This window comes from Halichoerus grypus, chromosome 5 (genome assembly GCF_964656455.1).
Source record: "Halichoerus grypus chromosome 5, mHalGry1.hap1.1, whole genome shotgun sequence".
NCBI classification, from domain to species: domain Eukaryota; kingdom Metazoa; phylum Chordata; class Mammalia; order Carnivora; family Phocidae; genus Halichoerus; species Halichoerus grypus.
In genome coordinates this window covers 111,575,315-111,600,861 of record NC_135716.1, presented here as the reverse complement: position 1 = coordinate 111,600,861, position 25,547 = coordinate 111,575,315, and the positions used below count along the sequence as shown (strand labels likewise).

Genomic DNA, 25,547 nt, shown 5'->3' with positions numbered 1-25,547 from the left:
GCTTTGGCATACAGATGGACAAAATGACCAATGGAACAGATACGGAAGCCCAGAGATAGAACCATACAGAAATAGGAACTTGACATATGACAGAAATGGCTTTACAATTAGAGGGAAAAGAATGTAATCTGCAATAAATAATTTTGGAGTAATTGATTACCTATGTGGGAAATTTTTTTTAAATTAGATTCTATTTCATGTCATACACATATAAGTAGATTAAAAAGCTAATGTTAGGGGCACCTGGGTGGTTCAGTCAGCTGAGCGTTCAACTCTTTGTTTCAGCTCAGTCATGGTCTCAGGGTTGTGGGAGCCCTGGGTTTTGATATCTGCTTGCAATTCTCTTCCTCTCCCCCCTCCACTCTCATGCACGGGTGCGCCCATGCATGTGTGCACTCTCTCTCTCAAATAAATAAATAAATAAATAAATAAATAAATAAATAAAATCTTTAAAAAAATAAAAAGGTAATGTTATAAGCAAACATTTTAATGTTTTTAGAAGAAAATATAGGGAATGAGCTTATGACCACCAATCAGGGAAGAGTTTCCTAATTAGGATATAAAAAGCACAAACCACAACCTGAAGACTGATGTATCTGACTACATTAACACAAAAAATAAACAAACCCTTCCTTCAACCAAAACAAAAAGGCAAGCTACAGGCTGGGAGATGTGGGCAACACATTTAAACTAGCAGAACAGTGAGTACTTAAAATACATTTTAAAATATAAATTGATATAGGGGCTCCTGGGTGGCTCAGCTGGTTAAATGTCTGACTTCAGCTCAGGTCATGATGCCAGCGTCCTGGGATGGAACCTCGTGTTGGGCTCCCTGCTCAGCGGGGAGTCTGCTTCCCCCACCCCACCCCCTGCACTCCCCCCGTCCCATCCCCTGCCTCCCTTTGCTCTTCCCCCAAACCCATGCTCTCTCTTTCTCTCAAATAAATAAAATCTTTAAAAAATAAAATAAAATATAAATTGATGTAAAGCAAACAACCCAACTGAAAATGGACAAAGTACATGAACAGGCATCTCACAGGAAAGGAAACCTGTCAGGCCAATAAACTTATAAAAGGATACTCAACCTCACTAGGAATCAGGAAATCCAAATTACAATAACATTTCACATCCATCTGATTGGCAAACATTTTTTTTTTTTTTTGATTGGCAAACATTTTTAAAGTCTGACAATACCAAATGCTGGTAAGGTGCAGAGAAATAGGAATTTTCCTACACTGTTGGTAGGAATGTAAATTGGTACAACCACTTTGGAAAGCAATTTGGTAATTTCCATCATTTCCACTCCCAGGAATATACTCTAAACAATCTTGCTCACAGGAGATATGTGAAAGATTGCTTGCTTCAGAATTGTCTGTAATAGGGAATATGGGAAATAACCAAAACTCTCCCAATAGGAGAATACAAAAATAATCACCAAGTATTCATACAATGGAATTCTTTATGCAGCAGTTAAATAAATGAACAAAACTGCATGCACCAAATGGACAAATCTCAAAAACAAAGTGTTGAGCGAAAAAAAAAAAAAGGTAAGGTGGCAGAAGGATACATACACTATACCATTTATGCTAAATAGTATTATATATAGTTTATGGTAATATGTGTAAGTAAAGGTATAAAAATAGTCATGGCGATGATATGTACCTATTTTGGTATAGTGGATGCCTCTGACGAGAGAAGAAAGGGAAAAGGGTTAAGGAGGAACATATTCCACAAGATATTCAATCATGTCTGTAATATTTTATTTTAAAATAAAACCTGAAGTAAATATGGCAGAATTATGTTTATTATATTATTTGTGATTTCTCATATGTTTGAAATGTTTTATTTAAAAAGTGACTAACTTCAAAGTAAAACCAGGAAATATATTATCTAAATGACTGATAAAATCCTAATAAATACTAAAATTCCAATAAAATTTAATCATTAAAATTGTCAAAATTCTCATTGTAAAATATAAAAATTTCAGTTTTAAGTAAGTGTCCATATTATAAATAAGTATGAGCTATCTAGACATAAACTGTAAATTGCCCTGATCACAGGGTTTAAAATATAAAATATAAGTATACATACATGTAGGTAAAGATTGAAAAGCAGCACTAAAAATAAATTAACATAAACTTTTAAGCTAGAAGGGTTTGGGTGAAATTTCTTTAATTTTTTTTATTTTTAAAATCTGACTTAATAAAGGAAATGTTGCTAAAATAAATGTATTATGTACTTTCTGAAAAGTTTTTTCCATAGAAATAATATAGGGAGAAATGAAGGGGGGTAAATCAGTGGGGGAGACGAACCATGAGACACTATGGACTCTGAGAAACAAACTGAGGGTTCTAGAGGGGAGGGGGGTGGGGGGATGGGTTAGCCTGGTGATGGGAATTAAAGAGGGCACGTACTGCATGGAGCACTGGGTGTTATATGCAAACAATGAATCATGGAACACTACATCAAAAACTAATGATGTAATGTATGGTGATTAACATAACATAATAAAATTTTTAAAAAATAAAAAAATATGTAGGGATAAAAACAAAACAAAACAAAACACCTCTACTAACCTTATGCCAGTAGAGTTAGGGAAGTCTTAGGAATTATCAAGTCAACAACCCAATTTTATTTTAATGAACATGGGAGTAGAGTTTTGGCATTTATCGAACTTCCCACAAATATCATTTATTTCTCAAAAACAACCCCCCGCCCTTGAGGTAAAAAGTATTCTTAGCTTGATTTTTCAGAGGAGGAAACGAAGATCTTGAAAGATTTAAGTGATTGGCTCAAAGTCATGTAGTTAATTAGAGGAAAATTGGTACTAGCACTCAGATCTCTCACACCTTGCCCCATATTTTTCCATGTCTTTTTAAACAGAAATTTAAAGTACAGAAAAGTTCAGAGAATATTACAAATGTTTAGCCACAAGTCAGAATTAACAAATGTTGAATTTTTGTCATTTTGCTTGAGAATATTTTTCTTTTAGATTAAAAAAAAATCAGACAGTTGAAATCCATTTTGTACCCCGAGGGCTCCCCAGAGATATCAGTTTGGTGGGTATCCTCCTGGTCCATACCTTTCCATTTTAACTTCAGATATGCATCCATAAATAAGTTGTTTTTGCAGGGTTTTTTCATCCAACATGTTTTTTGAGCTCTATTAGGTTAATGCATAAAGTTCAGTCATCTTAATTGCTATGTGATATTCTGTTATATAAACATACAGTGCATTCTATTTATTCATTTCCATTTTCCTACTATATATATTTAGTGCTTACTCAATAAGCAATGGGGAAGTGTTCTGGGAGTTTTTATGTATTAGCTTCCTTAATCTTCATAACAAATCCATGTGGAAGTGTTGTTATAACCCCTGTTGTACACAATGACGAAACTAAAGGAACAGACAAGGAATTTGCCCAAGGTTTCACAGCCAATAAGCAACAGATCCAGAATTCAACCCCAGAGGAGTTGAATCCAGAGCCCCTACCCTTGACTTCTGGGCTACATTACTTGAGCCTACTGCTCAGGCATCTTTACCGTACAGCCATCCCTGTTGTACAAATACTGTCCCCAGAGCCCTGCCATCCCCTGGTAGGACTCTGCTTGAGTCTATGGCCGACACGTGTTCTGACTGATTGGCGCCTGTACCTACTTTATGGCTTAGTATTTTGAAAAGCATGCCCATTCTTAATTGGCTAGACACTTAGGTTGTTTTCAATTCTTCACCCCTACAAACAAGAGAACCTAGAAATAGACATGCTGAGTCATAGATTATATGCATCCAAGGTTTTACTAAAAACTACTGATTGCTCTTGATTATTGGTTATACTAATGAACTAATAAACTATATTAATACGCTTAAAAAAAAGAAATAATATAGCCACAGAGATTTAAACAAATAGTTCTCTAGAAATATATAGTACAAAGTAGTCAAGTCCTTTCAGGCCTTCCTCTAAATTCTTTTCTTTCTTTTTAAATGATCAGGTTAAACAAACAGGCACACAACAAAATGATGTGGGTCAAATCACTATCGCCACCCAATTTTCAAGGGCAATGGCAGTCAAGAATTCACCCAGGACTGATACTTTGCTATGCCTTTAATTAAGGCGGAGCTTTTAAAACTCAATTGTTCCATTCGTGTCTCAAATCAATCAGATGAAATTCACCTTTTACGTGGCCTGAATCCTGATAGCTCGGCACACTTGATAGGTAATTTAATCATCTCTGGTGTAGATGAACGCAAACTCAAATTAGCTAGTGAAAGAGTTGGTCTTCTCTGAGATAGCTGTGCTTTTCCACTTTTATGCAAGAGCTGAGCTTCACCAACTGGCTAGCTGGAGGTGTTATTAAAAATTTAGTGAAAGAAACAAAGGTGTGCCCTGGTGTCTCTTGTTACCCTGTCTACTGTTACTCGGGCAGACAAAAGGCATAGAGCCTGCCTCATGAATAATGTGACATGGAATATTCACGATCTATTTTTAATGGAGTCAAGTAATAACATTAAAAGAGATATTTGCAATCTTCAAATTTCACACGGTAACAGTCACAGTAATTTGTTTTGATTCTGAACTGAGGATATCAAGATGTATTTTTTTTTTCTCTAAAAAGGCATACTGTTAACATCAAAATTACAACTTCTCATTTATAGCATAAACAAGGATTACGAAAATGGCCCAAAAGTTCTAAATGTTGTAAGAGAAGGACAGGACAGATAACTAGATTTCAATCAGTCTACTTACCTCTCAATGCAACTTCTTTACTTTTCAAACCAGGTTGGAAATAATCAACCAGTGTGCACAGTGAATTCTGTAAGGACGTTTTGTGATCTTTATTCATTGGGAATTTTGTTTCCCAGGATACTAGGAAGAGGTTCCTAGATGCTATACCTATTCACTCATCAGTTCAGGAAAATTATCTTAAACATTATAAACAAATTTAAATTTTGAATGACAGTAAAGTGACAGGGAAAGGCATGGTGTTGAAAACCAGGTGAGCACAGCCAAGGACTGAGATTTGGAGAGACTGGAGAAAAGCAGTTTCAAAGCCCCTTTACCCACCAACTCCAGAGAGTCCTGTGTTCAATTGGTTTCCTTCAATTTCTAGAAAGCAGAGCCAGTCAGGATGAAGCAGGGATTTTATTGTCTTTGCTCATTTACCTATTATGTCAGCAAATACCTATTGATCTCCTATTGTGTGCCAGGCACTGTTCTGGGAGCTGAAGATTCAGCAGTGACCCAATAAATTAAGCTCCACAGGACACTGTGCTCACTGCTGTGTCCCTACCACCTAGAACAGTGCCAGGCACATACTAGGTACTCATCAATATGTGTGAAGTTGATTTGAATTGAAATGGACAATCTACTGGTGGTCACCATGAGCCAGGCATACTTTGGCTGGGAGACGTTAGAATGAGCCCAAGTAGTCGGGATTTAGGTCAGAACCTTATTCCCTTATTCTTGGTTTCATTCTCGTAAAGGACTGCTTCAAATCAGCAAGAAACTCCCACAGGTGGGATAGAGCCAGAAATAACCCAAATTCCAATTTTTACTGCCCCTGATGCGTCTTTAGATTGAGACTTGCCTTAGGTGAGGCAACTAACCAATATCACATACTTTCTCTCCCTTCCAGTCTCCACAGAATCAAATAGTCCGGGTTGGATTGGGATGACAGAACCATATCCACATTTTATGGTCAAGGAAACTGGAACCAGGGAAGCCAAAGAAGTTGTCTAAGTCACACAATATATTGGTGACAGAGCTGTGACTAACATTCAATTTCTGGACCTAAGACCTGTGATTTCTTTATTTATCTGGGAGCCTTCTGGCCTATAAAAAAAAAAAAGACCAAAAACCCACCCACCAACCAACCAAACCACAAAAACAACCCTGAAGTCCTCAGAAGTACCTATGTTCATGTGGGACCACTAGGGACTTTAAAAGGTAGGAGCTTAGTTTTGTATACCTAGTTTTTCTGTTAAGAAAGAAGGATCTTTGAGGTATAGAAGGAAAAAGCAAATGAAAATCAGAGCAATTGCATTTTACTCTCTTCTGGATATTGGCTTGCCTGCTTTAGTTTTAATACCCCATGGTAGTTTCTTTCAGTGCCAACTCCCACTACAGACTAAAACAAAGGTCTTTCCCCAATTCCCTGCCTAAATGAAAAGCAATAGGTCAGAGTCTTTTTTTTTTTAAAGATTTTATTTATTTATTTGACAGAGAGATAGAGAGAGAGCACAAGTAGGCAGAGTGGCAGGCCGAGGGAGAGGGAGAAGCAGGCTCTCCGCCAAGCAGGGAGCCGGACGTGGGGCTCGATCCCAGGACCCCAGGATCATGACCTGAGCTGAAGGCAGCCGCTTAACCGACTGAGCCACCCAGGCGCCCCAATAGGTCAGAGTCTTAATACTTTATTAACTTAAAACATCATTCTAATAAATATGTATTAACAAACATAATGCACTCCAGAAGATCTAAAAACATTTACAAACCTCATCAAAGTAAAAATACCACTTTTTCTTCTTTATAGTACACACGGAGGGTCACTCCACATGCCTGCTAGCTTAGACATCTTAAAAATATCAGCTTAACGATAAAAAACTGAATATACACATGAATCTTGGAAGTATCTGTTCAGCTATTTTGTTGTTGTTGTTGTTTATTCTTGATAAAATCCAAACGTGTCAGAAAAGAAGGGTCAAGATTTTGTTTCATCTTCTCTGAATTCCCTAGGAGGGAAAAAGCAGATCCAGCCACTTGGAGGAGGTGCAACTGTTAGCTTCTGAAGGGCAGGGGCCGTAACTTTAATCTCTGGCTTCCCCATACCTAGCATAGGCTGGGAACCTGGTGGTCAACAAACACCTGCTGAGTGAGGGGGTGGTATCTTGTCCAGAGGTGTTGCTCTGTCCTCCCAGCTCCTCAGAGGGAGCCTTCACAAGCCTCCTGCAGAAAGGACTCTCCTGTCCTCTCACCACCAAGTCCACGCGTCTTCTGCTCCTGCTTGGAGCAAGCTGGACAGTGTATTTTGTAATTTCAAAAGCATGAAACTCCTTCCCCAAATCCGTTTCTGAACTAGTCTTCGAGTGGGAGAATTGATCCCTCCAAGATTTATAGGCAGCACCCAATAGAAAGGGGTTAACAGACTCCCCAGAAAGAAAAAAAAAGTAACACTCATTTTTCATTCTAGATAAAAACATTAGCATGTGTCCACCTTGTAAATGGTGACCCCTCCTCTTCCACACAAGTATCTGGGGTGGGGCAAGAGGAGGGTAAAAACCTGAAGGACTTTCCTGTCTGTGGAGCAGGGCTGGGAATGTGAAGAACTGCAGGGCCCGAGATTTTAGCTGATCTCCCCTTGACTTCGAGTCTTCAGGTGTCGGGGAGCCTATTTGGCGTGTCCAAAGCCCAGTGAGTCATTTGGTTCCCACTCTGGGCTGAACTTTGAAAGGGTAACTTATCGCTTCTTGCAGTTCCCAGAAGTAAGGTGAGGGGCTCACCCTGCTGGGAGTTTTGGACAGGATTGGAGGGCCTGAGAAGTCAGACGTGGACAGTGGCAAGTGGGGAGGCTGACCTCCGTAGTGTTGTGTAACTGCTGCTTGCAGCCAGTCAGGGCCTTCATTTGAGCCCATGCTGGGTCTCCCGGTGCCGCCTGAGGTCCACCTTCCTCTGGAAGCCCTTCCCACACAGGTCACAGCCAAAGGGTTTGAAGCCTGTGTGCTTGCGGCTGTGGGTGATGAGGTTGGAGCTCTGGCTGAACGCCTTCCCACACACCTGGCATTTGTGGGGCTTCTCACCTGCGAGGAGGGAGGAGGGGAGGGGAGGAAGTATGAGCTTATGATCAAGCTAGAGGGGATTCACTGTGACCCACATGCTCTTGGCAGCAGCTGGCTGCACCACAGTCTAAGGCCTTCAAGCAACTTGGAGGGTGACGTGTTGCAACGCAAGTCCTGGGAAGTCATGGGTGCACCAAGTGAAAGGGAGACTTTCTGAGTGGGGGTTCCCAGCAAAAGGCCTCAAACCGTTTCCTGCTAAACGGAAACAGCAAAGGCCACGTGCCCAGACTCACAGCTGAATCCACCCTGGCAAGACACCCCTGACTTTAGAAGCAGAGAGCTCCCACAGCAGATGTTCAATGTGGGGGTGGGGGCCATGTGACTCTGCTCTAATTCAGAGGAAGTTTTCAAATCTGAGTTTCCAAGTGGGTGTTGGTTTGTATGGACCAGTGAGCCTGCCTTCTTTCTTGCTTTTGAAGGACAATAGAATGTATCTGAAGCATAGACATGTCTCAAAGTCTTATTTTTAAAACTCCACATTTGGGTCACAAAGTATTTCTTAAATAGCGGATCCTTTCCAACTTGATTTTATTTTCTTTTTATAAGGATTCTTTATATCCTTGCAAGTCTTCACCATAAATTAATAAGTAACAAAGAGAAAAAGTGTCAGGGGCGCCTGGGTGGCTTAGTTGGTTGAGTGTCCGACTCTTGGTTTTGGCTCAGGTCATGATCTCAGGGTTGTGAGATCCAGCCCTCTGTCAGGCTCTGTCCTCAACACAGAGTCTGCTTGAGATTCTTTCCCTTTTCCTCTCCCTCCCCACACGCTCTCTCTCTCTCTTTCTCTCCCAAATAAATATCTTTTTCAGTGTTGCTGGTTGTTTCCTTCTTTTTATAACCTTGTAGAGGAGAAAAAATATCTTTTACCTCTACTTTTCTAAGTTCTAGACTGGGACCCCTGTAAATAAATAAAAATCTTAAAAAAAAAAAAAAGAAAAGCAAGTTTTGTCTTCTCCCCAATTCATGTGCTGTTTAATATTTGGGTAAATAACATGAATTTCCAAAGAGCCTCAGCATGTAATTATTGTCAGGGCTTGGTCTTGGAAAAGTGCACAAAATAGATGAGGTTTGTTTTTGAGGAAACTTCTGTCCCTCTGCTGCACCCCTTTCTGTCTTCATGCTTCAGATTTCTTTAATAAGGAACCACCCATCAAAATTTAGCCTATCCCTTTAGGGTCAAATAAATCTGAGAAACAAATTCTAGCTATGATGTGAATGTTTGATAAAGACTTAATGTTTCATTCAGTCAAGATCCTAGTTGCATTTTGGGCCTGGGTGGCTCAGTCGGTTAACCGTCTGTCTTCAGCTCAGGTCATGATCCCAGGGTCCTGGGATCGAGCCCTGCATCATGCTCCCTGCTCAGCAGAAAGCCTGCTTCTCCCTCTCCCTCCGCTTGCCGCTCTGCCTACTTGTGCTCTCTCTATCTCTCTGTCAAATAAATAAATAAAATCTTTTTTTTTTTTTTTTTTTTTTTTAAAGATTTTATTTATTTATTTGACAGAGAGCGACAGTGAGAGAGGGAACACATCAGGCAGAGTGGGAGAGGGAGAAGCAGGCTCCCCGCTGAGCAGAGAGCCCGATGCGGGGCTCGATCCCAGGACTCTGGGATCATGACCTGAGCCGAAGGCAGACGCTTAACGACTGAGCCACCCAGGCGCCCCTAAATAAAATCTTTTTTTAAAAAAGTAAAAAAAAAATCCTAGTTGCATTTTGGTAAGGGTCTTGAATACCTTTACTCAAAAGGAGTGAGTTAACGGAAATTTCAGGTAAGGGGTCATGATTAAAGTAGGATATTTTTCTGGGTTTTCTGAAGGGGGTTTACACTGCCCAAACATATTTATAAGCATCAAAGGTAGATGTTTGGAACACACTGAAATTTGTTTTAAATCAGTATTCATATTCTGGAATAAAATAGTCAGAATTCTGGGTCTCTTGTACATGTCTTATTTACTATTAAAGAGACTGCTCCTGGCATTAAAACTGCCACCGATATATAATCAAAATGTTAGGTAAAGATCCCAGGATTGGAATCCAGAGCATTCCATGGCCCCAAGATTTACTCTCAGTCTGATCTTCGGTAAATCATTTCATCACCCTGAGTTTCATCACCCTAAGGCTACTTACTGGGGAGGCAGTGAGGATCAAAAGAAGGGATGGGGCGCCTGCGTGGCTCAGTCAGTTAAGCGTCTGACTCAGGTCATGATCTCAAGGTCCTGGGATCAAGCCCCATGTCTGGCTCAGCGGGGAGTCTCCTTGTCCCTCTCCCTCTGCCCCTCCCACTCATGCCCTCTTTATCTCTCTCTCAAATAAATAACTAAAATCTTTAAAAAAAAGGGGGGGATAGATTTTTTTTAAGAAGGGATAGGTTTGAAAGCAGTTTGTAAATTATGAAGTATTATAATAGGTGAAGAGTTACCATTATTATGGCATGAACTTGCTGATATTTTGAAAAGGGCAGTAAGTGAATAGAAGCTTTCTACATCTACCAACCCTCATGACTCTGAAAATAGAATACAGTAAACAGTGGTCAAGATAATAGACATTTGAAGTCAGGAAGACCTGAATTTAAGTCCTGGCCCTGTTGCTTGCTATCAGGTCCCTGGACAGGTTACCTGACCCTTCTGTGCCTCACTTGCCTCATCTCTAGAATGGGGATAAGGAATAGTCTCTACCTCCCAGAGTTCTTGTGAACATAAAATGAGATAATGCATTTAAAAAGTGCTTAGCAGACAGCTTAGTAATATTTACCATTGTTTTTTCCTCCTCAATCAGAATAAGCTCTTAGACAGCAAGAAATGCAGCCAAGAGACCACACATAAGGCTTCCTGCTTCCCTAAAAGGCTGGGTGGGAGCCCTGGAGAAAGAGCTCACTCTCTGGAGCTTAGTAGTTCACCCAGAGCAGGCAGCAGTTGGAGCAGCAGCTAAACTAGAGGAAAATAGTCTTTGCAAAGATAGAGAACCTGAGGTTGGCCAGCTGAGTGGTTCTTCAAATGCAGCCCCACACCGAGGCCCCTCTGGGGAGAACCTTGTATGTAAATGAATCTAAGAGAATCTGCCTCCTTGTTTTCTTGAACACACTGCAGTGATTAACTCCATCTAGAAGGCCTCATCTACCACTCACTCTGTAGCCAGAATATCAGAGCAAAGGTGAATTATATTGGCCTCAGGAGGAAGAAGAATGCTCTTCCACGCCAGCCTTCCCCAGGTGTTTTCGGACAAACCAAGGGCTTTCAGCTTACCAGTGTGGATGAAGGTGTGTTTCTTCATGTCTGACTTCTGGTGGAATCTCTTGCCACAGTACTGACAAGGGTAGGGCCGGGTGTCTGAGTGGATGAGCAAGTGTGTAGACAGCGTAGATGACCTCTTGAAGCTCTTGCCACAGATCTTACAGTCAAAGCTGCGTTCCTGTGGATAGAAAGATGTGGCATCCCTATTGTAGTCATGTAGGCTGCCGTCTTCTTCACCACCAACCCGACCATAAAATCCCCCAAACCAGGGCTCCCCCTTCCTTCAGGCTCCCCTTCCACTTAGCCTGCCCCATCATCCCTGGCTCCAGATTTATTTCCAACCTCCACCCTCCCCACCCCAGCCTCTTCCCCTTTAACACTTTTTCTACCCAAACACTTTTCACCCACAACCCTCCACACCCCATGGCAAAAACGTATCCCCACCCTGCTTTTTTGACACCCATTTACAAACACTTCTCCACCCTCCTCAACAGGAGGCTTAGACTTCAGTCACTTGAGACCACCGCGCCCTCTAGCCCTTGTTGAGAGAGATTGGAGAATGGTACTCTTTTTAGTAAATAAGTTTCTGTAAGTAAGCATTCACTTGTCATAGTTACTTGTGTACTTAATTGCTTATCTACCCTCGTCACTCAGCTAAACTGAAAAATTCCGTGGGGGCATCCTGTCAGGGACCTGCTGTGTTACAGGATTCTCAAGAGCCTAGCAGCTGGAAGTTGGACAACAAATACTAATAAAGAAATGCATGAAATAACAGCAGGACAAATATGCTCCTGGATGCTCTCAATGAGCTGACATCCCTTCCTTTCAGTTGGGAGGGGTCAATACAGATGAAGTGACAGCCATTTGGTGAAAAGAAGTGAGGCAAAAAAAACCAGAGCTAATAAATCTGATATATCAGCAACAAGGGCGCATAGAAACCCTCCTCAAACCCAAAGTAATGATCTGGATCACCCTCTGGAGGCTTACAATGATGTGACACCAAACTCTAGGGCTGCCTCGAAGCCTGAGCCGGCCACCTTTCCGTACACACCTACATCTGGGCAAAGGGACATGGTGGAGGAGACTGGGGGCAATCCGGTGAAGCCCAAGGGAAAAGCTGCCAGGAGGAGTGGCCGGTGCTGCACAGACAAGCAGAACATCCCCGAATGTGAAAACCTGAACAGGGGCGCGCGCGGCCATACGCCCCGCGCTTACCTGCGAGTGCACGGCTTTATGCTGCTCCAGGCTCACCGCGTGCCCGAAGGTCTTGCCGCACATTTCGCACGCAAAGGGTCTCGTGCCGCTGTGGGACCTGCGCACGTGCACCTCGAGCCCGTGCGGCGTGGAGAACACCTGAGGCGGGTGGGGCCGGGGAGAAGGCCGCTGAGAGGGGCCAAGGGGCGTGGGCCGGGGGCGCGGGCGCGGGCGCGGGGCCGACGAAGCCAGACGCGCGGGAGCCTCACCTTGCTGCACTTGATGCACTTGTAGGAGCCGCCGCCCAGTAGCAGGCGGGTGCACAGCAGCTCCGACTCCACCTTGACGCCGGCGCCCTTGTCCGCGTGCAGCCCGTGGCCGCGCTCCGCATACAGCCCTCCCGCCGCCGCCGTCGGCCGCTCGTACAGCCCCGCCGCCGCGGGCCCGAAGTCGCCGTAGAGCCCCAGGCCCGCGCCGCCCGCAGCGCCACCTCCTGCGCTGCCTCCCCCGGGCGCCCCGGCCCCCGCGCCGCCCGCAGCCCGCTCGGGGCCGTAGAGCGCCGCGGGGTGGCCTGGCTCCGGGGCGCGCTCGCAGAAGAGGCCCAGGCCGGCGCCGCGCTCCAGGGCCGCGCACGGCCGGTAGCTGTGCACCAAGTGCCGCAGGTCAGAACCCGCCAGGCCGCTCCAAGAGTACGGCTTGAAGGGGAGGGGCAACGGCTGGGCTTCGTCCAGCGAAGGGCACGCCGACTTCTCCGAGGCTGTGGAGGCACAAGGGGGCGTCCGGTTAGGCTTCAGACGGCGGGGCGGAGGGCGCCCGGCGGCGTCTGCCAGTCGCCCGGCGCTGGTGGAGTCCTCCGTGCGCCAGACGCCGCACTAGGTGCCATGACGCCCCCGGGATAAAACGCGGACCCGGTCTCTGGGGCCTCGAGGATCACTGGAGGCGGCAGGGCGGCGAACGGATAATTAAAATGACATCGGTCGAGGAGATGGGTAAATTTGGCGCCAGGGCAGCGGAAACGACGTTAAGAAGGTCCTTTCTGGCGGGACCCGAGCACTTCGCGGTCCCGCAGAGAAAAGCGCGCCAAGCTGTCTGTGCTGAAGAAATGTTCTGAGCTGAGCTAAGCGGGAGAACGTGGCCACAGTTAAGGTCTGGACAGCGCTCCTGCGCAGAGGGCCCAGCGCCCAGTGCCAACCTCTCCCGGCCCCTACAGGTTCCCCACTCCGTCCTTTTTCTTTCCGGGATAGATAAGGAGGGAGGGGAAAGGACCAATAAGATGCGGCCTGGCCTACCGAAGACATCTGTTTGAAAAAAAACCGGGAAGGTGTTAACATTCCTAACAGTTATTAAATAGCCAGTGCAGGTAGCAAAGGGGCAGTGGGAAGAGGGTTTGGAGCTTGAACTGCCTGCCAAATACTCCTATACTCATTCCTGTCATAGTTTTATGGGGGGAAAAATCCAAATTTTTCATTAAGGTTTAGCCACCACCTGCCAGGGACATGGCTTTCCCATATTCGTGGCCTTCTGCACCCCCTGCACAACGTAAATTTTGCTAAAACCAAATACCCAACGTATCCTTTCTCCATTTGCATACGGATTTACAAATCTGTTCCCACCCTACACTCCAGGCTAACCGTTTCAGTGACAGGCTGCACCCCAAGTTTCAGTCGGAGAGATTCCGGAAGCACCCAGTCTTGCAGGGCCGTGTCCTGCACAGCCTAGAAGAATCCCCCACTCGCAGGCTCCCAGACACACTCGCTGGAGTTATGGCTTTAGCCAAGTCAACGCACTGAGTGTGGGATGGGGTTGGGGCTGTCTTTTAAAACTAGTGAATGCAATCTGGAAATAACAGGCACTTGGCAGAATCCGGCTAGTTTGCGTTCTCCTTCCCTGGCCAAAAACCAAGGCTTGCTCCCACCCAACGTTTTCGCAAACCTCAATTGCTGTCTGGAAATTAAGCCCACGGACTGGTCCCCAAGACTAGGCCAACCCAGCAAAACGAAAACTGAAACAGGCCCCCCAATCCGCGCCTACGAAGAGTCAGAGGAGGGCAGAGATTTTCAGCCCCACCCGTCCCTCTTGCTTGGCACCCAGCTCTGCCAGGACCGTTGCTGCGGGAGCCAGAGGAAGTTTTAAAGACTGACCAGGTCTCCGTTTGAGACTCGGAGGTCTGATTTTGGGGATCCCAGCTCTTTCTAAACAGTGAGCTGATGAGAAAACGAAATGTCGAGGTTGCTGTCGGTCAAGACGACTCATTTATTTTCTCTCACCCACCATCTCTGCCAAACGAATCTTAACGAATGAACAAGCCGGGTCCAGCCGCCTCGGATCCAAGCAGCAGACCCTGCGAACAGGCTAACTCAGTCCCGGTTCAAAGCCAGATGCCTCCCCCATGGGCCCCCTTACCCCATAAACAAGCGCTCTCCTCTCGGAAAGACTCTCTGCCATCCATTTAGCATTTCTCCACCCAAAGCCGCCTCAGTTTATTCCTTGCCGCCTCGGCCCCAGAGCTCCCAACGGGTTCCTACCTGGAGACACAGAGGGCGACGGAGGCCTCCAGAAGTCCTCAAACTCTGAGCTCCGGTCGCAGACGCTGCCCTCACAGCTGCCCGGGGATGCGGAGGATCTCTCTGGAACCTCGGTCAACTGTGACTCGGGGGACAGACGACGCCGGGGCTCTGTCTTCGCCCCATCTGCGCTCGAGGTGCTGTCTGCGGAGAGGAGGGAGGATAGGAGCTCAGGCTGGGCCTGATTGGGTTCTGAAGTGGCGCCCCCCAGACCGTGGCACCCTGGCGTCCTCCCCTTTTCCCAGACCTGGCTGGGAACCCTTCCGGATCCGAGGGCGGGAGCAAAGAGGCTGTGGCACCTAGGCGACAAGCCCGGAAGGGACCCGGACGGTAGGAAACAGAAAAGGCAGCAAAGAGGGCATCAGGGTCTCCCTGCCGGGTTCCTGGGGGATGGTGTGGCGGGGCTCAGAATCTACATCCCTGGGAGCCCCGCCTGGCCCCCGCGCACTCTGTACCTGCTCCGCCTGGCGCCAGGACATTCTCCAGGCGGAGGGAATAGTCGCGTCCCGGGGAGCGCGGCTGGTGGTAACTGTGAGCCTTCTTGCTCTTGACAAGGAACGAACGCGGCATGGTGGTCGGGCGCGCTCTCCACTCCGCTCCCTGGAGCCGCAGTCAGCCCACTGTTACCCGGAGCGCTTGCTCAGCCCCAGCCAGGCGGAGACCTGCGAGAGAAGAACCGGGTGGAAACGCGGGTCAGCACGCTCCGGGGCCCGGGACTGGGCAGCCGGGTGGAGAGAGAGCTCCGGCCGGGAGGAGGGAGGAAGGCCCGCAGGAGGAGGGGCTTTGCCCCGCTGCGCCGCGCTCACCAGGTGGCACTCGGACAGGTGGCGCGAGCCCGCCGCCGCCGCCACAGCTGAGCGGTAAAACCCGTCCCGGGGCCCAGGCTCAGGCCTCTTCCTTCTGCCCTGCCCACACCCCTTGGCCCCTCCCCTTCCCTCGCAAAACTCGCTCTGGCAATCAAACTCTCCGGAGAGCCGATGTCCCCAACTGGCCAGTTACCCCCGCTCGACCACTCACTGCCTGCCTGGCCCTGTTTTCGGGCTGGGGAAGAGGGCAGGGACGCGCTGATCAGTTTAAGGCCGAGGGATGTGTTCGCGCTCGAGGACCGGGAAGGGGCTAGGAGCCAAGCCCTTCTGGAGCCCGCTAGAAACTGGAGGGGGGTGGGAGGGGAGGGGCGCACTAGGCAGGCTGAGGAGCAGGGTCGGGTGACAGCAGCAGAGGAGCTGAGGGCAGCAGAAGCTGGAGAAAGAAAGGCAGGAGAGAAGAGGAACAGGAAGGTGGTGGGAGGGGGTATGACAGAGGACCGACCCCGGCCCCTGGTGGAACTCGCATCCCGGTGATCTCCCTCGCCCCTCACTCGTGCCTCACGCGAGGAAAAAGTTGGTCTGGAGACGCAAGTGCGGCGGAGGCAGGCAAAGTCTGGGGCAAGACACCCCAGACCATGGAGACCTAACCTCGGAAACCAAGTCCTGGGAAAAAGCACTTTTCGTTCTGCTCACCGAAAACCTTGTTTAGGGGAAGTCGAGCCCCATTCGCGCGCGCTGGCTGTGAACTGCGCTGTGGCTGGAGTCCGCGGAGAACCAACAGTTTAGCGGACGCGGAGAGCGCAGGGTGCTCTGCCGCGGCCAGAGCGCGGGGGTCCAGGCGCGGGAGGGAGCTAGCTGCCCGCGGCGCCGTTCTCATTAACCCCCAATCAGTTCACCTAATCCCGGGGTCGAAACCTGAGCCCGGCCGTGAGGCGGGGCAGCGCCTCCAGCTCGGCGCGGGGCTGCTGGGGGCGGAACCAGACGGGCTACTCGGTCTGGGGAAAACGAATTTGCCTTCCTCTCGATGGAGGTCAGGTTCACACGGGAGCTGCAGGCTCTTCGGGCACAGCAGCTCTCCATGGTCTTGTCTAGTTCAGGAACAAGTGTGCTGGGGGACCACGGGCCGGAGCAAGACCCTCGTCCTTGGCCTTCGCGAGGCTTAGGCTGCCAGATTAGGAGCTGCGTGGCTCTCAGGGCAGGATGCAGGACACTAAGACTGCTCGTTGGCGCTCCGAGCTCAAAACGAGTTCTCAGGGACTGGTTCCCTAGAGGGCATTCCACGTCCCACTGTGTCCCCCTCCCTGGGGGTGGAGCGGGGATAGGCTCGGGAGAAAAGACGGCTGGGGCATGTAGCGGAATCTCAGGAGACCTTTCAGGAGTCCTAAGAGCCAGAAGGCCCCTAGGAGTGAGGGTGCCACCTGCCCCCGTCTGAGTCCGCCCCTAAGGTCGGAGGTTTGGAGGTGCTGGGGCTGCCCCAGGACGCAGTTCTGCCACCACAGTTTTCCCTGGGCCTCTGCTTGCGCCGCCACTTGCGCCGTATAATTAGACACCACAAACGTAAAAACGAATTCCTTAGACAGCCATGAAACTCAGAGGTAAAGGAATACGGGGTGAAACGGTCTCGAGGACCCTCGTGAGGCTTGGGTCTGCGTCGGCGCGAAGTCGGGCGGAGGTGGGGACAGATGGGGAACTGTCCGCGCGGGCGCTGAGCCTCTGCTGGCTGGGACCGCGCGGAATCAGGAGGGCACCGAGGCGTCCTCTCCACCCAGGCCGAGCCCCGCGCCTCTCTCTCCTGCTGGCTGGCCCGGCCCGATCCTGGGAGAGCGGAATGGGTTGGGGGTGGTAGGGACGAGGGCTGAGCGCGTGGGAAGGCTACCTGGCGCAGCAGCTGGCGGCGGGAGGGCGGGGCGCCCCCCAGCGCACGCGGCCTGGGGCCTCTCTTCACGGTCTGGGCCCGGGAAGGCGGGAGTGGAGGCGCCGACGGGCAGCCTCCTGAGCCCAGCTGCCGCCGCCTCCCCACCAGATGTTTCCTTCCCGGATGAATCCTGCTCCCCTGCGCCAAAATCCCTTGCGGATAGGGTTCTCGGGGCTCCCGCACAGGGGCCAGCAGCCGGGGGGGATCCCGGCAGCGCCCTCTGGTCGCCCCCGCAGTGGCGCTGCCCCGTTAGTCCCCGCGGCCGCCCCCACCAGGGGGGCAGGCGTAGAACAGGCGCAACAGACCTACCTGCGGGGTCAGGGCGCGGGCACTGCGCTTCGAGAGTTTTCAAACTGAGTTGCTTTCGGGAGAGACTGCGCTGTCTCTCTCTCTCTTTTTTTAATCTCCTTCCGAGCTCAGCCCCCAAAACCACAAGCTTCACTTCCTGAGCGTTAAGGAGTAGCTCTCTTAGCCCTCTCAGACCTGCCCCCCCAACCCCCAGTCTGGGCGCGCTCCTTTGCGCAAGGGGCTAGGAGGCGGACAGGGGGCCCGGCCTTTTCAGCCGCCCTCCCAGGAGGTCCTCGGCGTTTTTGCTCTGTGGGACTGCGGGGCGTGGGGAGACCCGGAGGGCCCAAGACCCAGGCACTAGAAATGACTCAAAAGAAAATGAACCATTCTTGGCTCTTGGGAGACTTCCGCAGCGAGAAGAAGTCACAGATTCAGGACACAGATTGACTGGAGCGCCGGGGAGTGGGAGCGCCAGCTCGGAGGAGGTCTCCCCGCCCCTGTGGCCCGGGACGCCTCCACCCCCACCCCAACCCCGCCGCCTGCTTGGGCAGTGCCGCCCCCTGGTCGGGGCCGTGAATCACCACCCGCCAGCGGTGTCGCCGGCCTGGAGCCCGGCGAGTGGCCGCGGCGTCCGCAGAGCGAAACCTGCCCCGCTGCCCCGAAATAGCTTGTTGTGGAAACACTTCGGGATAAATACGCCCAACAAGGCTGAAAATACCTTGACACCCAATCCGAGAGGTTTGCTCATTTCCCTTCGGATTTAGGTAATGGTTAAATTTGGAAGAGGTGGGCGAGCGCCGAGCCCCCGGCGGAGAGGGCGCTGGCGGCGCGTCCCGCGGGCGCCCGGCTAGGCTGGCGGGCGCGCCCTCCCCACGCCGTGCTCACCCGCGCTCTGCCGGGTCCCCTCCGCCCGCGGCTAATTTCCGGTGGTCGGAGCTGCGAAATTAAAGACTGCGCGGGAGGGAGAGCGCGGGGGCAGCGGCGGGGGCAGCGGCGGCGGCGGCTCGGCTGACCCCGCCCTGCCCGGGCCAGCCCGGGAGAGCGGTACCTCAGGCACCTGGTCCTGAGAGGAGCGATACAGCGCCATAAAGGCACCACCCCGACGACTATTGAAGAGTAAATCTTCGCTCGGATTGTGTGTTCCTTGAGGGTAGGCACGGATCTTCACTGTTATCTCCCTGGTACGCTTTAAGAAACGTCTGTGGACTGAGTAAATGAATGAATGGAGTTAAGTAATTCTATTAATAGAACAGGGGGAAAAATGTAAGCCTCACCCATAAATAAACAAATGCAGCAACTTCCAACGCTAGATGTCTGCCATGATCCATAGAGTGTGGCCTGTTGTGTATGCTTAAACCTGAACCCTTTCCTGACGGGGGTGGATATCGTAATTACGTTACTTTCCTAAGTGAATTGAGTGAGATTTTGATCACTACTTCATGCACAGTTAAGTCTCCAGTGCCAGAAGGGAGAAGGGAGTGTTGCTCCTCAGTTCTTGCAAAATAACGTACCATATTTTAGATTAAGCCAGCGTTATCATGGAAAAATAAGGTCCTTGTAGCCGTTTCGCTAGAGAGAAATGTTTTTTAGAATGATTTTTGTTTGGTAAACCCGAAGATTTGCAGAAAATATTTGGGTACTATGGCAGTAGTTCAAGCATGTTTTAATAGATTAGACATTTTATATAACAATGGTCCTACACCTACTGTGTGCCAGGTGCTGGACTAGACACATCTTAATAGTCTGCTTAGCTATTCTCCTTACACTGCTGTTCATTTGTTCAACACCCCGTTCCTTATAAATTGGTTAGCACCCAGAAGTAAACAATCTTAACCAGAAGGATTACAAATATTGAATAAACTGAAGGGAAATTAAGGCATTTTGTATATAAGCTTTTAATTCTTATATGCTTTGTCTGGGCCTAAAGTATAAAAATTTCAAAGCAGTCCAAAACAGATCTTTCCCTTATTCCTTCTATCTGATGCAACAGTAGAAAAAGGCAAATTTTAAAAGAAAATTGTAAATGGAACAAAAGAAAATATTATCAACCAAGTTCTAGAGAAATGGTTGAACCATTTCCTTTGCACATGAGCAAGTTCAAAGTCAAAATTTCTTGAAAAGGCGCTGTGACTAGTAGTTTAGTTGAGTGTTGCTGTTTGAAGTCTCAGAAAACTTGAGGGAGGCTATGAAGGGGACAAATAATCACCTTGTATAGTATCACTTTAGAATAAATCCCTTTCGGGCGCCTGGGTGGCTCAGTTGGTTAAGCGACTGCCTTTGGCTCAGGTCATGATCCTGGAGTCCCAGGATCGAGTCCCACATCGGGCTCCCTGCTCGGCAGGGAGTCTGCTTCTCCCTCTGACCCTCCCCCATCTCATGCTCTCTCTCTGTCTCATTCTCTCTCTCAAATAAATAAATAAAATCTTAAAAAAAAAAAAAGAATAAATCCCTTTCATTCAGATTAAACCTAGTCATCTTGCTTAGTTTGCCATTCACCTCCTCTGAATTTGCAAAATAAAACTGAGGACTGGAACAGGGACACCCAGAGAAAAGCAAGCGGGAGTGAGATGCACAGAATTTCTCTTTATAATCTTTTAAGTTTCGAACCAAATGGGTGTATTACCAATTCAAATAAATACACATAAAAATATCTGACTAGAGAGATCAGGTCATTTCCCAGGTCTATAGTGTTGACTCCCACACTTAGGGGGAACAGAGGAGAAAATAAAAAGAGGGGTACCCAGAAAGGTTAAGAAACATGCCAAGGAGCAGCTAAGAGCCAGCACTGGAAATGATCATACAATGAACTTGACTTCCCGCTACTTCAAACTACCTCTCATTTACCACTAAACGGAGAACGAAGAGAATAAGACTGCCCTGCCCCCAAAGTGCACATTTTCAAAAGCTAGAAAATATCCCTCCCCCAATGTGTTCCTTTGGAACTGAAATAGATCTAATGGTAAGCAGAATTAGGCTTGGAGCATAATTTTCTATATATACTGGTTTTCCAAAAAGAGGGTGTAAAATTTGCTATTTTGTCAGTAATTTATTAATTATTATTAAATAATAACATATCTGTAGATGCCAAAAGACAAATGATGTTCTTCATATCACAAACATTTCCAAGCCCTGGCCAGTGGCCCATTTATTTCAAGTAGCATCTCAAGATCAGAATTCTCCTACAACAAAAGATTTGAGACTTTTTAAAAAAAGAAAATTGTAACAGGTTATTGCCAGTTTCTTGCTTATATTTTCACAAAGCTTTACAGCTACCATCTCTGTTCTTTTTGGGGTAGGCATAAGAAGAGTGGGGATCTTGAAACCACAGAAAGGGGCAATGCCCCCCTTTCCAGCATACTTTTCTGTAGTGTTTGCCTCATTTGATGCTCACAGCAATGCTCCCAAGGAGGGGAAAGAGTCCAGGCTTTTTCCAGATAGTCCTTCATTGAAATGAGTCTCTGTTCTGCCAGTGAGTAGCCCTGTGAACTTGGGAAAGTTAGCTCAACCTTCCCAGCCCCAGTTTCTCACCTGTAAAGTCAGAATAACTACTTACCTTGCAAGACCATGGAGCAACCCTGTGATACCCGCTCTTCATGGGTTCCTCTGGGCCCCAAGAATGGACGAATTCTCCCAGTGAGGGTGTCTTGGGTTTAGCCTTCTTGTTCCACGTCCTGCTTCAATTTATTCAACTTTGCATAAGTAAACTTCATTATAGTAATTTGCAGGGGCTTGGATTTTTTTTTTTAAATCAGAGGTCAGAAGAAAATTAATCAAGGATCAATTTCCATTTCTAGATATTCTGTAGACTTATTTAGGGCAAGTTAAAGGAGTAACTGTGTCAGGACTTAGTGTGCCCATCTTTAAAACAGGAGATGCCTCCCATGTGTCAAATACCCTGAGCTATTGGCTGAGAGTAGCTATGGAAGACATACTGAAAGTAAAATCAATGTTTAATAAACACAGTAAAAAAAAAATCACAGGATGGGACTGGATATGAAGCTCCTTCATAAGCCAGACAAGAGATTTTTGTGTATAAGAAGGCAGTGGTTTATTTTTTAAAAATATTTTTTACTATAAATTATCACATATTTAATTTGATAAAGAAAAAAAAGAAGAAACCCCAGTAAAACAACATTCTAGTATTTTTGCTCTGCCTTAAAAAAACCCACATAATTATGGGGCGCCTGGGTGGCTCAGTTGGTTAAGCGACTGCCTTCGGCTCAGGTCATGATCCTGGAGTCCCTGGATAGAGTCCCGCATCGGGCTCCCTGCTCGGCAGGGAGTCTGCTTCTCCCTCTGACCCTCCCCCCTCTCATGTGCTTGCTCTCTCTCATTCTCTCTCTCTCAAATAAATAAATAAAAAATCTTTAAAAAAAAAAAAAAACCCACATAATTATAACCATATCATAGCTACAAAAGTGTATTCTTTTTTCAGTGAATATTATAATCATATTTCTATTCTCTTTATTTTTCAGATTTTCAGTAATAACAAAATTATATAAATAAAAATCATAGCAATCATTTTCCTTGCTTTAATATTATCTTCCATCATTCTCTATTGCTAAAATAGGATTCTATCATCAAGATTACTATAATTCATGCAATCACTCCCATCTTAGTATTTAGCTTGTTTTCAGTTTTTACTATTTTAAATAATGTGATGGGAAGTTTTCCAGATATAGTTTTGCCCACATTTTAAATTGTTTCTTTAGGATATATTTTTAGGGGTGGAATTTCTGGATCTAACAGTGAATATTTTTAAGGCTCTTGATACATACCAGAAAAAAGTGTTTTGGATAGCATATTTATGTAATGCATATACCAAAAGAATTCATATCACTTAACAAATAGTTGACAGATTATAAAAATCAACTATGGAAGAGTTAGACCTTGGTTAAAGACCAGACATTGAACAGGTCTTTATTTTGTACACAAGAAGCATTTGTTAGACAGTGGTCATACCCTGTCATATTGCCATGGTTTTTTCCTCTTGGTATTAAAAAATTATTTAACTTTTGTCTTTGGATTGGCTGTTTTGGTGAGTGTAGTCAGATAGAAATACAAGTTTTATATATTTTCTGAATTGTATGAGTTCAAAGAAAATAAATGCGGAGTGATAACTGTGTGATACCTAATTCAAGTGTTAGGTAATATAATTGTCTCCCTTCTACTCTTGTGAGTGGCAGGCTATCAAAATAAAATTCAAATGACACTGTAAGTCAGAATAAGATTAGATGGTATCATCATTTATGGAAAATGGGTAATGCTCTTTTACCAACATATGCAAAAATTGGGAAATGGGGTAAAGGAGAAATTTGGAGATAAACAAATTAATATAAGACTTACGCTATGAGTAAGACCCAATCTCGTATTAATATTTGGAACCTCTTCTAACAAAAAGAAAAACACTGTTTTCTTTTAATAAACATTTTGGGACTGATATATTTAAATGTTGTGACATTATAAAATATACTCTATTACTATGAAAAATTTAAATTACACTTTTACATTAAGGATTTCAAACATCTGAAGACATAGAGGCGCTCAGCTTTGGTGTTCAGAGTTCAAATAAGAACGTTGTTAACCTCACCACATATATATTTTTACATTGTTCCTAAGAACAGATTGACTGAATAAAGTGTCATCTTATGTGTGGGCTGTATGAGATGACTCTTCATAGAAACATACCCAGTGTGAACTTTTATGGAAAAAAAAAAGGAGTAGATTTTACTTGGTGAATGGAAAATGTAATGAGAGAGAAATGTAGAATTATTTTTCTTTTGAGTTTTTCATCATTTCCTCCAGGATGTTTGGTTATCATTTTACTCTACCCCAGATGAAACACTTCCCTTTAAAACAGTAAAGCCTCTATATTGTAACTTTTAAAAATTATTCACAAAACACAGCTCCCCTAGAGGCAATGTCTGACCCCATCCTAAAGGTAAGGTAGGAGCTGGGGATCCTGGAAACCTTAGGCCAGCTGTGAGGCAAATCCCTGGGCAGACCGCTAGAACCCACTGGGTGTTCTAGCCCTGCTGCAGCTTGCTGGCCTCATGGAGGAGAAGCAAAGGTTGAGAGTTCTCTGAGGCAGGCATTAGAGTCTCCTGTTTCCTGCATAAGGACACCAGTGTTTAAAAAGCCCAGGTTCGGGGCACCTAGGTGGCTCAGTCGTTAAGCATCTGCCTTCAGCTCAGGTCATGATCCCAGGGTCCTGGGATTGAGCCCCGCATCGGGCTCCCTGCTCGGCAGGAAGCCTGCTTCTCCCTCTCCCACTCCCCCTGCTTGTGTCCCCTCTCTTGGCTCTCTCTGTCAAATAAATAAATAAAATCTTAAAAAAAAAAAAAAAAAAAGCCCAGGTTCTGATAGCTATTAGCTTTTTTTTTTTTTTAAGATTTTATTTACTTGACAGAGAAGTAGTGAGGGAGCACAAGTAGGCAGAGCGGCAGGCAGAGGGAGAGGGAAGCAGGTCCCCTGCTAAGCAGGGACCCCAATGGGGGACTTGATCCCAGGACCCTGGGATCATGACCTGAGCCAAAGGCAGACACTTAACCAAATGAGCCACCCAGGTGTCCCATAGCTATCAGCTTTTTAAAACCCAACCAAATCTGTTGATTCCAAATCTTGTCTCTTTCTACCAAACCACACTGAATCAGTAGACTGAGTAAAGAAGATTGCCCTCACCGTTGGCTGGCATCATCCAATCTATTGAAGGCCCTAATAGAACAAAAAGGTGGAAAAGAAGGGGGACTTCTCTCTCTGTCCATAGCCATCTTTCTTATCTTGAGTTGGGACATTCATCTTCTCTTGCCCTCCCGGTTCTGGGCCTTCAGGGTCCACGTATACCAGCAGTCCTCCAGTTCTCACGTGTAACTGGAGTGACATCATCAGCTACCCTGATTTCCAGGCATTTGGAGTGAGAATGAATTCTACCACTGGTTCCCTGGCTCTCTAGCTGGCAGAATACGGCACTTCTTGAACTCCAATAACAGTGTGAGCTAATTCCTGTAATAAATCTCTTCTTATATACAGGTATCCCCCGCTTTTCAAAAGTTTGCTTTATGCCACTTGCTGTTACAAAAGGCCTAGTTAGTACCTGTTTTTGCTAACAGAAAGGAATCTGAAGAGAATCTTGGCTTGGGTGTATATCTATGTAAAAATTAACCAAGCTAGAGTCTTAAGATTTATGTCCTTTTACTGTATGTATAACATACATACATATATTCAGTTTATAAAAAAGAATAAAACACCAAAGACTTGACTTCTAGAGCTGTTTAAGAGGATATGAAAAAGGCAAAAAAGTGAAAATAGTATTCAGCATATTTTGCATCAAGCACTTATGGAGGAAGCACTCATCCCTGAGCAGTGAGAGTGGTCCCACCAAGCTCCTTCCTCAGGAACGGCACTCAGCATCTCAGCATCAAGTTGCCATAGCTTTTTTTTTTTCTTTTTGAAGGTTTATTTATTTATTTTAGAGAAAGAGGGCATGAGCAGGAGGGGCAGAGGGAGAGGGAGAAAGAATCTCAAGCAGACTCCCCGCTTAGCCCAGAGCCTGATGCAGGGCTCCGTCTCATGACCCTGAGATCAAAACCTGAGCCAAAACCAAGAGTCAGAAGCTTAACTGACTGGGCCACCCAGGTGCCCCAAGCTGCCATAACTTTGAACTGTGTCTGTGAGCATCTGTGCTTTTTCTAGACTGATTTTATTTATCTGTCAGCAAGATGTGTTC

General features: G+C 46.6%; 1 protein-coding gene across 2 annotated transcripts; it reads right to left on the bottom strand.

The window, feature by feature from the left end:
- Window positions 1–6,191: 6,191 nt before the first annotated feature.
- On the bottom strand, window positions 6,192–17,927 carry GFI1 (growth factor independent 1 transcriptional repressor). 2 transcript variants are annotated; one of them, XM_036103378.2, is made up of 7 exons: window positions 17,843–17,927; window positions 15,268–15,474; window positions 14,774–14,956; window positions 12,518–13,005; window positions 12,270–12,407; window positions 11,067–11,232; window positions 6,192–7,791 (listed from the first exon to the last, which is right to left on the bottom strand). In XM_036103378.2, exons 2-7 carry the CDS (start codon window positions 15,380–15,382, stop codon window positions 7,613–7,615), a joined length of 1,269 nt encoding a protein of 422 aa, XP_035959271.2. In that variant the 5' UTR covers window positions 15,383–15,474; window positions 17,843–17,927; the 3' UTR covers window positions 6,192–7,612. The 2 variants fall into 2 exon arrangements, with proteins under 2 accessions (XP_035959271.2, XP_035959270.2); XM_036103377.2 differs by lacking the exon at window positions 17,843–17,927 and adding an exon at window positions 15,619–15,682.
- Between the last annotated feature and the right edge of the window lie 7,620 nt (window positions 17,928–25,547).